Here is a 15,221-nt window from a genome sequence, read left to right on the forward strand (position 1 = left end):
TCCCTCTACATTACCCTTACAGTACAGAGCTCCCTCTACATTACCCTGACAGTACAGAGCTCCCTCTACATCACCCTGACAGTACAGAGCTCCCTCTACATTACCCTGACAGTACAGAGCTCCCTCGACATTACCCTGAGAGTACAGAGCTCCCTCTACATTACCCTGACAGTACAGAGCTCCCTCTACATTACCCTTACAGTACAGAGCTCCCTCTGCATCACCCTGACAGTACAGAGCTCCCTCTACATTACCCTGACAGTACAGAGCTCCCTCTACATTACCCTGACAGTACAGAGCTCTCTCTACATTACCCTGACAGTACAGAGCTCCCTCTACATCACCCTGAGAGTACAGAGCTCCCTCTACATTACCCTTACAGTACAGAGCTCCCTCTATATCACCCTGACAGTACAGAGCTCCCTCTACATTACCCTGACAGTACAGAGCTCCCTCTACATTCCCCTTACAGTACAGAGCTCCCTCTACATCACCCTGAGAGTACAGAGCTCCCTCTACATTACCCTGACAGTACAGAGCTCCCTCTACATCACCCTGACAGTGCAGAGCTCCCTCTACATTACCCTGAGAGTACAGAGCTCCCTCTACATTACCCTGAGAGTACAGAGCTCCCTCTACATTACCCTGAGAGTACAGAGCTCCCTCTACATTACCCTGACAGTACAGAGCTCCCTCTACATTCCCCTTACAGTACAGAGCTCCCTCTACATCACCCTGAGAGTACAGAGCTCCCTCTACATTACCCTGACAGTACAGAGCTCCCTCTACATCACCCTGACAGTGCAGAGCTCCCTCTACATTACCCTGAGAGGACAGAGCTCCCTCTACATTACCCTGAGAGTACAGAGCTCCCTCTACATTACCCTGAGAGTACAGAGCTCCCTCTACATTACCCTGAGAGTACAGAGCTCCCTCTACATTACCCTGAGAGTACAGAGCTCCCTCTACATTACCCTGACAGTACAGAGCTCCCTCTACATTCCCCTTACAGTACAGAGCTCCCTCTACATCACCCTGAGAGTACAGAGCTCCCTCTACATTACCCTGACAGTACAGAGCTCCCTCTACATCACCCTGACAGTGCAGAGCTCCCTCTACATTACCCTGAGAGGACAGAGCTCCCTCTACATTACCCTGAGAGTACAGAGCTCCCTCTACATTACCCTGAGAGTACAGAGCTCCCTCTACATTACCCTGACAGTACAGAGCTCCCTCTACATTACCCTGAGAGTACAGAGCTCCCTCTACATTACCCTGACAGTACAGAGCTCCCTCTACATCACCCTGACAGTACAGAGCTCCCTCTACATTACCCTGACAGTACAGAGCTCCCTCTACATTACCCTGACAGTACAGAGCTCCCTCAACAATGCACTGACAAAATAAATCAGATGCATTTTCACTTTTTTCTTCAATGGATTAATCAGCACAGATTTGTTGTGAGACTGTGGAAGAAAACGTCTGGTGATGTCAGATAAAGCAGCTCAAAATTGTTGGACGAAAATGTCTGTCAATTATTTAAGCTAATCTGTTTAAGAGGACCCCTATCCACCCTTCAGCCCTTTTTTCTCCCATCCCCCCTCCTGAAGTTATTAACAGCTAGTTGGTGTAGACCAGCGTCGTCCAAAACATCAGCCACTCGCCACATGTGGCTCATTGGGAATCCAGATGTGGCTAACTGGGAATCCAGATGTGGCTAATTGCACTTCTGAGTCGTAAATTTAAACAATGAGTAACAGTCACCGTCGTTGGGTCGTGTGATCTCAACGCTCATATTCGCACGGCGTGAGAGTGTGAACTTTAACCTTTTTGTGCGTTTGTTGGTAAAAGGGTAAGAGGAAAAGCAGAGCGTGCGAGTGTTTTTGATCGTTGTGGCTGCTTTACTTCCTCCGTCACTGAACGGTGGTAGATCTTTATTGAGTAAGTATACACACGTGTGTGCGAAGTACATTTACCTGTATTATGTGTGAGGCATTTTCTACCACAATTAACGCACGCGGCTGAAACAGTGTCGCCACCGGTGGCTGGTCGGTGATTTCTATTGGGCAACACTGGTCTAGACCCGCACAAGGCAGCTCCCCACTACCCCATCTCAGTGGTTTAGACAGTGTGTCCGAGCAGCCTCACGGCCAAGGGGGTTATCACAGACAAGCTGAGTCTCACCGATAACGCAGGCGCCCTTCCCAGAGCAGGCCGCCGGATGGTGATCAGGCCAACATTTGTCCCATTTCATCTCACACACAACAAGGCCAATTGCGTCCATACTACCTTCACGGGACCTAGGTCCCTCCAGTCTGTCACTGTTCACCGTCTTTTGCCAGCCAAGGCTGTCAGGGAAGAGGGATGGGAAGTCTTTAAAAAAAAAACCCACCCCAAACGTTTGAAGAACAGAATTCTTTCGGATCACTGGAAGCCTAAACCCCAGCCTTCTACACACCACCCGTTGTATAAAACCCACTGGGAGTCGGTGCTGTCGAATTGCGCTTACCGGTGATACGTTTCTGGAGCAATCAAACGATGGCAGTCGCGGAACGGCCCCCGAGGGTCCGAAATGGCCCCACAAGAAGCCGTGCTGTTGATTACGGCCTGCTGCTCCCGGGTGCAGTTCGCCAAAAACCCCGTCTCGGGCTCGGGATCCTCTTCGACGACTGCGCGCCTGTTCCACACAGAGAGCACAACTTAGGAACCAAGACAAAAGGCAGGCCACGACAAAGTACGTTCAGAGCGCGAGCCCTTTTACAGCCGAGGGCTTACGTTGCGCTCCGGAGCTCGCCATTTGCAGGCTAGAAGTGACCAACACCCCCCCCCCCATCCCCGTGACAGTGGACAAATCTAGATCAGTCCTTTGACGTTCCTCCGTCTGCCGTTATAATCGAAGTTAAAATGATTGGGTTAAAATAGCAGACAGAGAAATGTTACACAAGCATGTTCCTTTGTGGTAGTGTCGCCGACAATAGCTACCGGGGAAGGGTCAAATAGTGCTGACCAAAGGCCTTTGACCTCAAACGTTAACTCTGTCCCTTTCTCCACAGATGCTGCCTGACTTGCCGAGCTTTTCCAGCTTTTTCTGTTTTTATTTCAGATTTCCAGCGTCCGCAGTGTTTTTGCTTTTGATTAAGGGTCAAATAAATGGTTTACTCGAAGAACTTGATAGTGCAATGAGGTAATGACCGGATAATCTGTTTTGTAGTGTTGATTGAGGGATAAATATCAGCCAGGACACCGGGGAGAGCTCCCTTGCTCTTCTTCAAAATAGTGGCATGCTTTACGTCTACCTGAGAGGGGCAGACGGGGCCTCGGTTTAACGTCCCATCCGAAAGATGGTCCCTCCAACAGTGCAGCACTCCCTCAGTACTGCACTGGGAGAGTCAGCCTCGGTTATGTACTTGAGTCTCCAGAGTGGGACTTGAACCCACAACCTTCCGAATTAAAGGCGAGGGAGTACAGCCAGCTGAGAGAGCAACACAGTCCCGTGCTCAATCCTCGGCCTGTATAGTTTCAGCTTGGGCCACTACTGTCGACCTGGGTGACTGCACTATTTCGAAGAAGAGCGGGGGGCGGGGGGCGAGTTCTCCCCGGTGTCCGCGGCCAACGTTTATCCCTCAACCAACATCACTGAAAAAGAAAACAGACGGTCCGGCCATTGTCACGTTGCTGTTCGTGGGATCTTGCTGTGCGCAAATTGGCTGCCGCGTTTCCTACGTTACAACAGTGACTGCACTTCATTGGCTGTAAAGTGCTTTGGGACGTCCTGAGGACGGGAAAGGCGGTGTATAAATGCAATTTCTTAAATGGTTCGTTACCTACCGTATGGAACCACTGGGCTTTTTTAATGGAGACACGGCCATTGGGTTTCCCATTTGCTGTTACTCACTTGTATCTCCTTGTGTTGGGCAGTTGCACCTGTTTCCCCATCCTGTCGGAGTCATCCTCGTCCTCATCGTCATCGTCCTCGTCCTCGTCCTCGTCTTCTTTGTCGGCCACTTTCCAGCTGTTCCCGAACACATTCAGGTCGGAAACCCGTGTGCCATCCGGCAAGGTGAAGTCATTCCTGTACCTGCCATCGTAATTACCGCACAGCCCTCGCACCTTTCTCTTGTACAGGCTGGGAATAATAATATCTGGAGTGGTGTGGGGGGGGGGGGGGGGGGGGGAACAACGTGGGAGCTTTGGGTTACACGGCACCTGACAGAGGCAATCGGCAGCTCACGCCTAACCCAAGAAATGCCGCGAGGGTCTTTACGGCGAAGCGGGAGAGGAGGTTAGGGAAGGAGACCAGAGGCGAGTTTCAGAGGAGGCGTTTGTAGGCGGGAGAGAGAGAAGCGCAAGACAAAGGAATAGAATCCCAGAGGGAACTGTGGCTCAAGAGTGGGGGCAGAGGGTGGGGGAGATGCGCAATAGACTGGAGATAGAGGAGCAGTGGGTGTGAGTCGGGGCACGAGGAAGCAGATTGCAGTCTGGTGGGATAGTGGGTACAGTAATGTAGCGGTTATGGTACTGGACCATAGGGTGTGAGTTCAAAGTTCACCGTTGGCAAGTTGTACAATTGAATTCAACGGATCTGGTAAAATGTGAGTCGGCACCAGGAAAAAAATTACCATCAAACCTGCCGGATTGCTGTAAAAACTCACCTGCTTCACTAATGTCCTTCGGGGAAAGGTACCTGGTGCCTACATGTAACACAGGGATGGGCAATACACATGGCCTTGACGGCATTGCCCACATACCAAGGTATGGGCTCTGAAGGTGACGCTATTCCATTTTAAGCTCCCCCACCCCTACTACAGCATAGTTCTTTCTCGTCGAAATGAAGTATGCAGACTTACAGTAGGGTTAGACCTGTCTCTGGCGCAATCGGTCAGCGCATTTGGCTGTTAACCGATAAAGGTTGGTGGTTCAAACCCACCCGGGGACGGAAGCTTAATGAGGGGCTGAATGGCCTACTCCCGTTCCTGTGTTCCAGAATGCGATGATATTTCACTGTTTGCAAAGCAGCATCAGTTTTGGACCGCCTTGCCTCTCCCACGGATACGGAGGCAGCCTGCGATGTGGGTTTTCAAGTTGCTTTCAGAAAGAAATGCGACCCTCAGCCCTGCATCGCCGACCCTGGACGGGTGCCCCTTACTCAAAGCGGGTTAACTGCTGCATTAAAGTAGCTCAGGTAATTCTCGGGATCCAGGCACAGGCTGGGCCACATGTATGTATGGCCCATCCCTAGTTGCCCTGAGAAGGTTGTGGTGCGCCTTCTTCAATTGTTTTGAGTGCTGGGCTACGTCAAGAGGGCATCAAGAGTCAATCACACAGTGTGGGGATTGGCATCACGAGCAGGCCGGAGTGGGTGTGTTTTTAAAGAACAAAGTGGCAGCTTTTATGGTCATGTTGTTCCAGTACCAGCTCCCAAATGACCAGACATGTTGAGTTCAGTTCCATATCTGTCCATGGCGGGATTTGAACTCATGATTGATAGCTTGCTAGTCTAGGCCATAACCCACTAAACCACCAGACCCTTACGTTACACATGACGCAAGTTAAGCCCCGTTGTGACAGCTATTTGCAAAGCTCTGTTACCTGCATTTTCTTTCCCATCGAAGTTGACAGAGAGCCCAAAGTCTGTCTCCAGGTACAGGGTCTTGGATTTCTGGTAGACTTGGAAACCTTCGCGTGATTTGTATGGCGGTTTCACCCTTTCGTCATCCAGCTGCGTCAAGAAGGGAGATAACTTTAATTAAAAACATCAACCGGGACAAAGAAATAACTTAAAATACCCGACCAGCGGAGCAAAGAGTTAAGCTTTGCTTAAAGAGAGCTGTGCCCCGACTGAGCAGCCCGGAAGCACCAGAGGAGTCAGAAACCAAATAAGATAATGGGACCAAACTGCTCGATGGTTCAGCCATTAAGACAATGTGTAGCTGAGCTATACAGATAGCAAGGTGTCAGGTTCTAACTTTGGTCTTTGATGAACTCGCCAAGGCTTCTTTGATAGCACCTCCCAAACCCTCAACCTCCACCACCTAGAAGGACAAGGGCAGCAGGTGCAGGGGAACACCGTCAGCTCCAAGTTCCCCTCCAAGTCACAAGCACCATCCCTACTTGGACGTATATTGGCCGTTCCTTCATCGTCGCTGGGACAAAATCCTGAAACTCCCTCCCTAACAGCACCTGTGGGAGAACCTTCACCACACGGACTGCAGCGGTTCAAGAAGAAGGCCCACCGCCACCTTCTCAAGGGGCAACAAGGGATGGGGCAATAAATGCCGGCCTCGCCAGCGACGCCCACATCCCAAGAGTGAATAAAAAAGAAATTAGCCATTCTCAGCCAAGACAACAGTCAAGGAGGAAAAGAAAATCGGCCAGGTGCCTATCCCCGACTGCTGTCCATTGGCCACTTGCTGGAAAGCCAAAGTGGGTGGGTGTCGGGTGAGGTCAGGATCAGGATGGGATGTGATGCTCCCCATGGTCAAATGACATGCTGACATTCACTGCCTGGGGTCACACGCAGACACTGGCCTAGGGCCTGTGGGACTGCAACCCCAGCGCGGAATCAATGCCTTCATGGGGTCGGTGAAAAGATTAGTGGGTACAAGAGAAAATGAGACAACAGGTACCTTGGTGGCATCTCTCCATTCCCCCCGCCCCTGCCCAATGCCTTCCCTCTCCATGAACACATCTTGTTGGCTCTTGAAGCTACTTAGAAGGTAACTTCTTTTTGCAACTCTTATTAACACCCCAAACCCCTCCGCCTCTCCTCCTTTAAGACGCTCACTCTTAATGCCGATCAGTCTTTGCAGGGGGAGAAATACTTCTCAACGAGCAGGGGCCAGTTCCTGTAACACTTCCCCCTCCACACTTTAAGAAAAGGAGGAGGCCATTCAACTTCACGAGCCGTTCCACCATGCCATTAGGTCACGGCTGATCTGCATCTTAACTCCATCTACCCGCCTTGGTTCCCTAACCCTTAATACCCTGACCTAACAAAAATCTATCAATCTCAGTTTTGAAATTTTCAATTGACCCCCAGCCTCGACAGCTTTTTGGGGGAGAGAGTTCCAGATTTCCACTCCCCTTTGTGTGAAGAAGTGCTTCCTTACATCACCCCTGAACGGCCTGGCTCTAATTTTAAGGTTATGCCCCCTTGTTCTGGACTCCCCACTTCAGAGGAAATAGTTTCTCTCTATTTACCCAATCAAATCCTTTAATCATCTTAAACACCTCAATTAGATCACCCCTTAATCTTGTACATTCAAGGGATCACAAGCCTAGTCTATACAACCTGTCCTCATAATTTAACCCTTTTAGCCCCGGTATCATTCTGGTGAATCTGCGTTGCACCCCCTCCAAGGCCAATATATCCTTCCTGAGGTGCGGTGCCCAGATCCGAAATCCGTCAATCTCAGTTTTGAATTTTCCAATTGACCCCCAGCCTTAGCAACTTTATCGGGGGGGGAAGAGTTCCAGATTTCCACTCCCCTTTGTGTGAAGAAGTGTTTCCTGACATCACTCCTGAACGGCCTAGCTCTAATTTTAAGGTTATGCCCCCTTGTTCTGGACTCCCCCCCCCACCAGAGGAAATAGTTTCTCTCTATTTCAGATCCTTTAGCCATCTTAATCGCCTCATTTAGATCAACCTTTGATCTTCTATATTCAAGGGAATACAACTTTCCTGAGACCACGTCTATTATTATCAAACGGTATTCTGCAGCGATCCCTGAGCAATGCCACGGGAGATGTGCTAGTACAACGTAACGTTACGTCACAGTAACAATGCAATGATGCCCTCACCAGGAAGCGTTTGTTCTTGTGGAATTCTATGGAGTGGCCATAAACGTCGATGTAGACCGCAGACAGGAAGGAGACTTTTTTGTTGCTGGATCTCACTTGGTTCTTGCCTTCGATGTTGAACGGCTGCAGGGTCTCGGAAGCATTGAAGGTTGTGGTCAGCGTGTACGTGCCTTTGCCTTGGAAGTAGTGGACCAACCCGTCAAAGGTCAGATAATGAGGGTCGCCTGAGATCAGGCAGGTCTCGAATGCTGGTAAGAGACAAACAGAATAGAATTATTTTATAACCATCGCCTTTGACCTCGAGAAGCTGGGGTTATTCTCCTTGGAGCAGAGAAGGTTAAGGGGGGACATTTAATAATTCAAAATTATGAAGGGTTTTGATGGAGTTAATAAGGAGAAACTGTTTCCCACTGGCGGAAGGGTCGGTAACCAGAGGACACAGATTTAAGATAATTGGCAAAAGAACCAGAGGGGAGATGGGGAGAATTTTTTTTACGCATCGAGTTGTTATGATCTGGAATGCGCTGCCTGAAAGGGCGGTGGAAGCAGATTCAATAGTGACTTTCAAAAGGTAAATACTTGGAAAGGATAAAAGGAAAGAGGAATGGGAGGGGAGGGGGAAGTGGGACTAATTGGATAGCTTTTTCAAAGAGCCGGCACAGGCACGATGGGCCGAATGGCCTCCTTCTGCACTGCATGGTTCAGTGATCTTGCTCTGGTGGGCATGCAGGTGAGGAAGAGGAGGGTTAATATTCTAGAGTGCTTATGTTCGATAGATATAACTGAATGAAAACGCATCATTTTACAAGGTCTCTTCTGTAAATATAATGATGTGGAGATGCCAGTGATGGACTGGGGTGGACAAATGTAAGGAATCTTACAACACCAGGTTATAGTCCAACAAATTTATTTTAAAATCACAAGCTTTCGGAGATTATCCCCTTCGTCAGGTGATTTTAAAATAAATTTGTTGGACTATAACCTGGTGTTGTAAGATTCCGTAAATATAATGGGGTAGATTTGTCCAATTGGGTGTCGGTGGTGTAGTACATTAATAGCATGTGCCTGACTATTGTGTTGAGTATGACTGAGTTTTCAGCACAAGCCCATTGTCTGGATGAGCTCCCTGTGCGTATTGTACATGGGGACGGTGGTGTCATGGACTAGCAACTCAACGGTTACCGAGTTGGGGGGGGGATTTCCCGCAGGGGATTCTCTCGTTCCTCCTCCCGTAAAGGGCGCAGAACCCCTGAAACAAACGGCAGACAACCTCCGTGAAAACGCACCCCTATTTATATAGAATTACATAGGGGGTGATTTTAAACCCCAAGGACGGGTGGTTTGGGAGCGGACGGGAGTTGAAAATAGTTGCTTTTTTTTGGGGTCGCAACCGCAAAGTTTTCGGACTTTGCATTCCCAGTGGGAAGCCCGCACTTTTATCGCCCGCGTTAAACCCGGAAATAAAGCCGGGTTGCGGTCGCGACCCAAAAAACAACTATTTTCAACTCCCGCCTGCCCCCAACCCACCCGTTTTTAGGGTTTACAACCACCCCCAGAAACAGGCCATTCGGCCCAACTGGTCCATGCCGGTGTTTATGCTCCACGCGAGCCTCCTCCCTCCCTATTTCGTCTCATCCGATCACCATATCCTTCTCTTCCTTTCTCCCTCATGTGTTTATCTCGCTTCCCCTTAAACGCACCCATGCAATTCGCCTCAACTTACTCCTTGTGGTAGCGAGTTCCGCATTCGTACCCCCCCCCTCACTCAGTTCAAATAGGGGGAGCTGGGTCAGCAGACGGTAGCGTCTGCTTCCTGACGTGCGTCCTTATTTCTGGTAGTGGGGTTCAGGAACGTCGTTGAGCCGAGCGCCGATCTCAATCCGGGCGCTGCCCCCGCCGTTGAGGCCAGGCATTCAGCGAGGAGCCGAATTTAAAAGGGTCGTGTGGGGGGTGGCGGCGGTGGTGTACTTACAGACAGGCCTGCACTTGTATTTTCCGTCTTTCGTCAGCGCGCAGACCGCGTTGTCACCGCATCTGTGCTTCTTGCAGCGCAGTTGCCCTTTTCTGCACGTGCATTTTGTGTCGCAGCGCTCGTTCAGCCAGCTGTCCCCGGACTGCAAGAACAGAAAGCAAAGTGGAGTCCCGCTACGTCATCATATTTTTAAATAAAAAAACAAACACACGGCCTCCGCCACACAGGAAGGGTTTTTTTTTTTAACACCTCCGTCGTAACGGAGACTGCACTTCGAGAGTAATTAGTCGGCTCTGAAACACTTTCGGGCGTTTCAAGGGTGGGGAAGGACATGGTTCAGCGGGTAGCATTCGCTCGCCTCTGAATCAGAATTTCGTGGGGTCGCAGTCCGACATCAGAGACTTGAGCGCAGAATCCAGGCTGACGCTCCCCGGGCTGCACTGTCGGAGGTGCCGTCTTTTGGATGAGACGTTAAACCGAAGCTCCGTCTGCCCTCTCAGGTGGACATTACAGATCCCATGGCCACTATTTGTATAAGTGCAGGGGAATTCTCCCTGATGCGTCCTGGGCCAAAATTTATCCCTTAACCAACACCTAAAAAAACATTATCTGGTCATTTGCTGTTTGTGGGATCTTGCTGTGTGCAAATTGGCTGCTGCGTTTCCTGCATCACGACAGTGACTACACTTCAAAAGAAAAAGTACTTCATTGGCTGTGAAGCGCTTTGGGACGTCCTGAGGTCGTGAAAGGCGCTATATAAATGCAAGATCTTTTAAGCGATTCCATAATACATAAGGGCGGTAGGTCTGGTAACTGCCCGAATGAAGTGCCTCAGCGAGCCCCTGGACCCAGAACGCCCGCTCTCGAATGCTCGTTCGGTTCAATCCGCCTCCCCCGGTTCCGGAGGCCACTGCGTGCCGCGCGTGCGTCAACCAACGGAGGGAGCGCGGAACCTACCTCGTGATAGTTGTTGTTGTAGTCGACGCAGCCGCAGTTCTCCAACGTGATGCACCGGTCGTCGCTCAGCACAAAGCCACTGTCGCACTCGCAGCCTTCCACGCACGGCCGCGTGCTCTCGCAGTTCGCGGGCGAGTAGATGTTGACGCAGGTTGCCGGACAGGCCGAAGCGCATTCCGTAGAGTGGCTGTTTTCCTGGCAGGACAGAGCTGGGGAGCAAAGGCAGATGTCACTGAAAGACTGCTGGGCGCTGCCTTAATTCGAGCCTTCTCTGTGGACGCTACACACTGCAGCCACGGTGCGCCGGTGGTGGAGGGGGTGGATATTTGATATGGTAGACGGGCTGCCGATCAAGTGGACTGCTTTGTCCAGGTCGGGTCTGTCGTAGACAGCTCGGGTTCGGGAGCGTCAGTCGCTGGAAGTGGATTTCCCTCCCTCCCTTACATGCCAGAGTCCACTCACACTGCCCAATATCGATCTATAGATATAGAGGGTTGTAACAATAGGGACCCCCTTGTGATCTGAACCTGATATTCATGTCTTTTGCACATGCCTTTCTGATCATTTCGAAGGCGGACTGAGAAAGCACTCAGTCGGACAAGGCCAGGTACAAATCATTAGCAACAAAAAGTGCCATCTTTAACGTGGGAAGAATGTCCCAAGGGGTTTCACAGAGCCATCAGGAAAAAATGGGCACTGAGTACCTGTTTTAACAGTAGAGGAAGCAGATAAAATACCAGTTAAAGAAGGGAAACTAAAAATAAATCAAGAGGTGGAACTTATAAAATGGTAATGGAGAAAATAACGGGACTCAAAGTAGCTAAATCTCCAGGACTTGATGGTTTCCATCGGGGATGGAATACAAAGGGGTGGAAGTTATGCTTCAGTTATATAAAGCTGTGGTTAGACCCTCATTTGGAGCACTGCGTTCAGTTCTGGGCACCGCACCTCAGGAAGGATCTATTGGCCTTGGAGGGGGTGCGGTGAAAATTCACCCAAATGATTCCAGTGCTTAAAGGGTTAAATGATGAGTCCAGGTTGCCTAAACTTTGCTTGCATTCCCTTGAGTATAAGAGATTATGGGGGTGATCTGATCGAGGTGTTTAAAATATTAAAAGGATTCGATAGGGTAGATACGGAGAAACTATTTCCTCTGGTGGGGGGAATCAAGAAAACTCAGAGCCAGGTCCTTCAGGTGTGAAATCAGGAAGCACTTTTCCACACAAAGGGGAGTGGAAATCTGGAATTCTCGCCCCCCGCCCCCAAAAGGCTGTGGATGCTGGAAGTCAATTGGAGCTTTCAAGACTGAGATGGATAGATTTTTGTTGGGTAGGTTATCGAGGGATATGGAGCTAAGGCGGGTAAATGGAGTTGAGGGACAGATCAGCCGTGATCTAATTGAATGGCAGAGCAGGCTCGAGGGGCTGAATGGCCTCCTCCTGTTCCTAATGTTCCTATGACCACTGTCAGCGATCCCTGCCGTAGAGTGCTGGGTGTGGACCAAGTCGGACGTGACAGCGATGCCTCCCAAAGTTAAATAGCCCGCCGACACTGGCGGGCTCATGTGAAGACCTGGGTGAGTTCGGTACGGGATGGCAGCAGGGCCCCGGCAAAAGCCAGTGTGCCTCCTGGAGAAGAGGGTTGGAAAAAACAGAAGGATGGAAATGAACATTTGGACACATCACTTACGACAGAAGGTGCTGTTTCTCCACTTAATGTCGACCTTCTCGCTCCTACAAGCTTCGACGTAGGACTGGATGTTGTCGCAGAGCGTGGAGACCATGCCGTCGTACATGCAGAGGTCGTACACGCAGTTCTCGATGAACGAAGCTGGCTTAACCACACTGTGGCACTGCTGGTATTTAGCAGACAGCAGCTCCTCACACCGGGCCTGCATTACTGCCTTCTCCTCGGGAGTACACAAAGGATTCAGATCCTCTCTGTCATCGGACTGGCAGCTGAGTGACGAAAGCAGAGCCTTATCAATGAGCCATCACCTCTCTCGCCGCACTGAGCTCAGGACCTTTGAGGCGTCAGTGGGCAGCGCTCCGCGCCTGCTGAGTTATGAGGTCGTAGGTTCGAGCCCCGCTCCAGCACAAAATCCAGGCCGACACTCCCAGTGCCAGTACTGAGGGAGCGCTGCACTGTCGGAGGTGCCGTCTTTCGGATGAGACGTTAAACCGAGGCCCCTGTCCGCCTCTCTCGGGTGGACGTAAAAGATCCCACGGCCTCTATTGGAAGAAGAGCAGGGGGAGTTCACCCCCCCCCCCACCCCTGGGGTGCAGTATTCTATAAGCAGGTCTGAGAAATACGATACCGACACAAACTCAGCACTTCCCCAAACTCGTGCGTTTCCTGCCAAGAACTGCCCCCAGCACCCGGTGTGAGTGGAACCCATCACCGGCATCACCGGACGATTAAAACTCCAGCTTCCCCGGTCTCATCCAGGGCAGGCGACAGGTGTGGGACCGAACCGATTGGCTGCGATGCGACAGCAGCGAACGACCGGACGCAGGTCTTGGCGACCCACGCGTCCACCTTAAATTGTCACCTCTGTTGCGGCTCAGTGGGTAGCGCTCTCGCTTCTGAAGGTTGTAGGTTCAGTCCCCCTCAAGCACATAATCCCAGTGCTAACACTGAGTGTGAGTGCTGTGCTGTCTATTGGACGAGACGTTAAACCCCAAGTGCCCTCTCAGGTGGCCGTAAAAGACCCCATGGCAATATTGGAAGAAGAGCAGGGGGAGTTCTGCCTGGTGTCCTGGGCCAATATTTATCACTAAAAACAGATTATTATGATTTTGCTGTGTGCAAATTAACTGCTGCATTTCTTACAACAGTGACTACACTTCAAAAGTACTTCATTGGCTGTAAAGCGCTTTGGGACGTCCTGAGGTCATGAAAGGCGCCATATAAATGCAGGTTCTTTCTTTGTTCTCTTACCGGGGGTCTTTGTCTCCTTCGACCCTCCAGCTGTTTCCGAAATGGGTGACGTTGTTAGCCGGGAGACCGTTGGGCATCAAAAGATCGTCAGCGCCGTTGTTATTGAAATTACCGCACATACCGCACACCTGGAACAGACAGATGTTTACTGGAGTGAGACAGCCGATTGACTCTGAACCAACCCCTGAAGTCGCCTAGCGAGTCCACGCAGTCGTATCAAACCTGCCACGGCGGCTCAGGAGGAAGGCGGCCCACCATCACCACCTTCTCAGGGCGACTGGGGACGGGCAATAAATGTCGGCCTTGCCAGCGATGCCCACATCCTGCGAATTCATTTTTAAAAAAGAATTACATAGAATTCACTGCACAGAAACAGGCCATTCGGCCCAACTGGTCTATGCTGGTGATTATGCTCCACACGAGCCTCCTCCCTCCCTACTTCATCTCACCCTATCAGCATACCCTTCTATTCCTTTCTCCCTCCTGTGTTTACCCTTAAATCCATCTCCGCTATTCACCTCAACTACTCCTTGTGGGAGCGAGTTCCACATTCTCACCACTCTCTGGATAAAGAAGTTTCTCCTGAATTCCCTATTGGATTTCTTAGTGACTATCTTATATTTATGGGCCCCTAGTTTTGAACTCCCCCAACAAGTGGAAACATCTTCTCTACGTCTAAGAGCTGTCAATCAACAAGCCTTTCCTGCCTGGAGTCTGCCTTGTTGGGAAAAGTGGTTCGAGATCAAGGGTGACCCACATGGGGTCACCGCACTCATGGGTTCTGTAGCACCGCGTCACGTTATAGGGACGCCACCGAGGACGGTGAACGCCCCCTCTCACCTTTCCATAGTACGTGTTCGGCAGCTTGATCTCAAGGTGGTTGTTGCCGTCGAACCTGACCATCAGCCCGAATCTGGTCTCCAGGACGTTGTAGATGCCACTGGAGTAGATGCTGATGCCTTTAATGTGGTCCTCGAACGGCGTCCTGATCTTCTTGTTATCCAGCTGCAAGGCAAGAGTGACAAGGAGCCTGTGAGCGCCGGACTTTTACAACCGAGGCCCGTTCGCCTCGCTTCCGAGGCAGCTGCAGAAGCCTGTTAGAGGTTTGCCAACGCAGGAATAGACTGTTCGGCCCATCGCGTCTGCGCCGGCTCGCTGCTACGGCAGTGCTTGACCGGCCCCCTGAGGCCTGCACTCTCTCTCGCTCTCCCTCCCACCCAATTATTTTCTTCTACAGTGGCCAGAGATAGAGAGAAGGTGGCAGCCCACAAGGCCGCAAGGAGAGTGGGTCTCCGCTGACGAGGGACAAGGCTGGGCCGGCCGTTTTATGTTTCCGAGTACAGCGAATGCCAGGAACCGGTTACACTTAGACCATAAAAGTGCCTTCGGTCTGCCTGTGTCCGGTGCTGAGGTGCAGTTCCATGTGTGAGTGTCGGTTGGCAATTCGACTGTAAGAGGCATCGCGGCCAAGCCCAATCCTGACCTCGGCTACTGAGCTCGCACCTGCAGGTTTACAGCAAAGGGGGAGGGAGGGTCACTGGGATGGCGATCA

General features: G+C 51.0%; 1 protein-coding gene across 1 annotated transcript in view; it reads right to left on the reverse strand.

The window, feature by feature from the left end:
* The window catches only part of LOC137302306 (zonadhesin-like), a 155,229-nt gene that overhangs the window by 15,301 nt on the left and 124,707 nt on the right, over nt 1-15,221 (reverse strand). The window contains exons 66-74 of the mRNA XM_067971946.1: nt 14,510-14,674; nt 13,670-13,797; nt 12,419-12,687; nt 10,730-10,938; nt 9,773-9,914; nt 7,801-8,048; nt 5,590-5,719; nt 3,896-4,142; nt 2,510-2,677 (exon numbers count right to left, since the gene is read on the reverse strand). Coding sequence (XP_067828047.1) covers nt 2,510-2,677; nt 3,896-4,142; nt 5,590-5,719; nt 7,801-8,048; nt 9,773-9,914; nt 10,730-10,938; nt 12,419-12,687; nt 13,670-13,797; nt 14,510-14,674 — 1,706 coding nt within the window. The remainder of the gene's footprint in view (nt 1-2,509; nt 2,678-3,895; nt 4,143-5,589; nt 5,720-7,800; nt 8,049-9,772; nt 9,915-10,729; nt 10,939-12,418; nt 12,688-13,669; nt 13,798-14,509; nt 14,675-15,221) is intronic.

This window comes from Heptranchias perlo, chromosome 35 (genome assembly GCF_035084215.1).
Source record: "Heptranchias perlo isolate sHepPer1 chromosome 35, sHepPer1.hap1, whole genome shotgun sequence".
Classification (NCBI taxonomy): Eukaryota; Metazoa; Chordata; class Chondrichthyes; order Hexanchiformes; family Hexanchidae; genus Heptranchias; species Heptranchias perlo.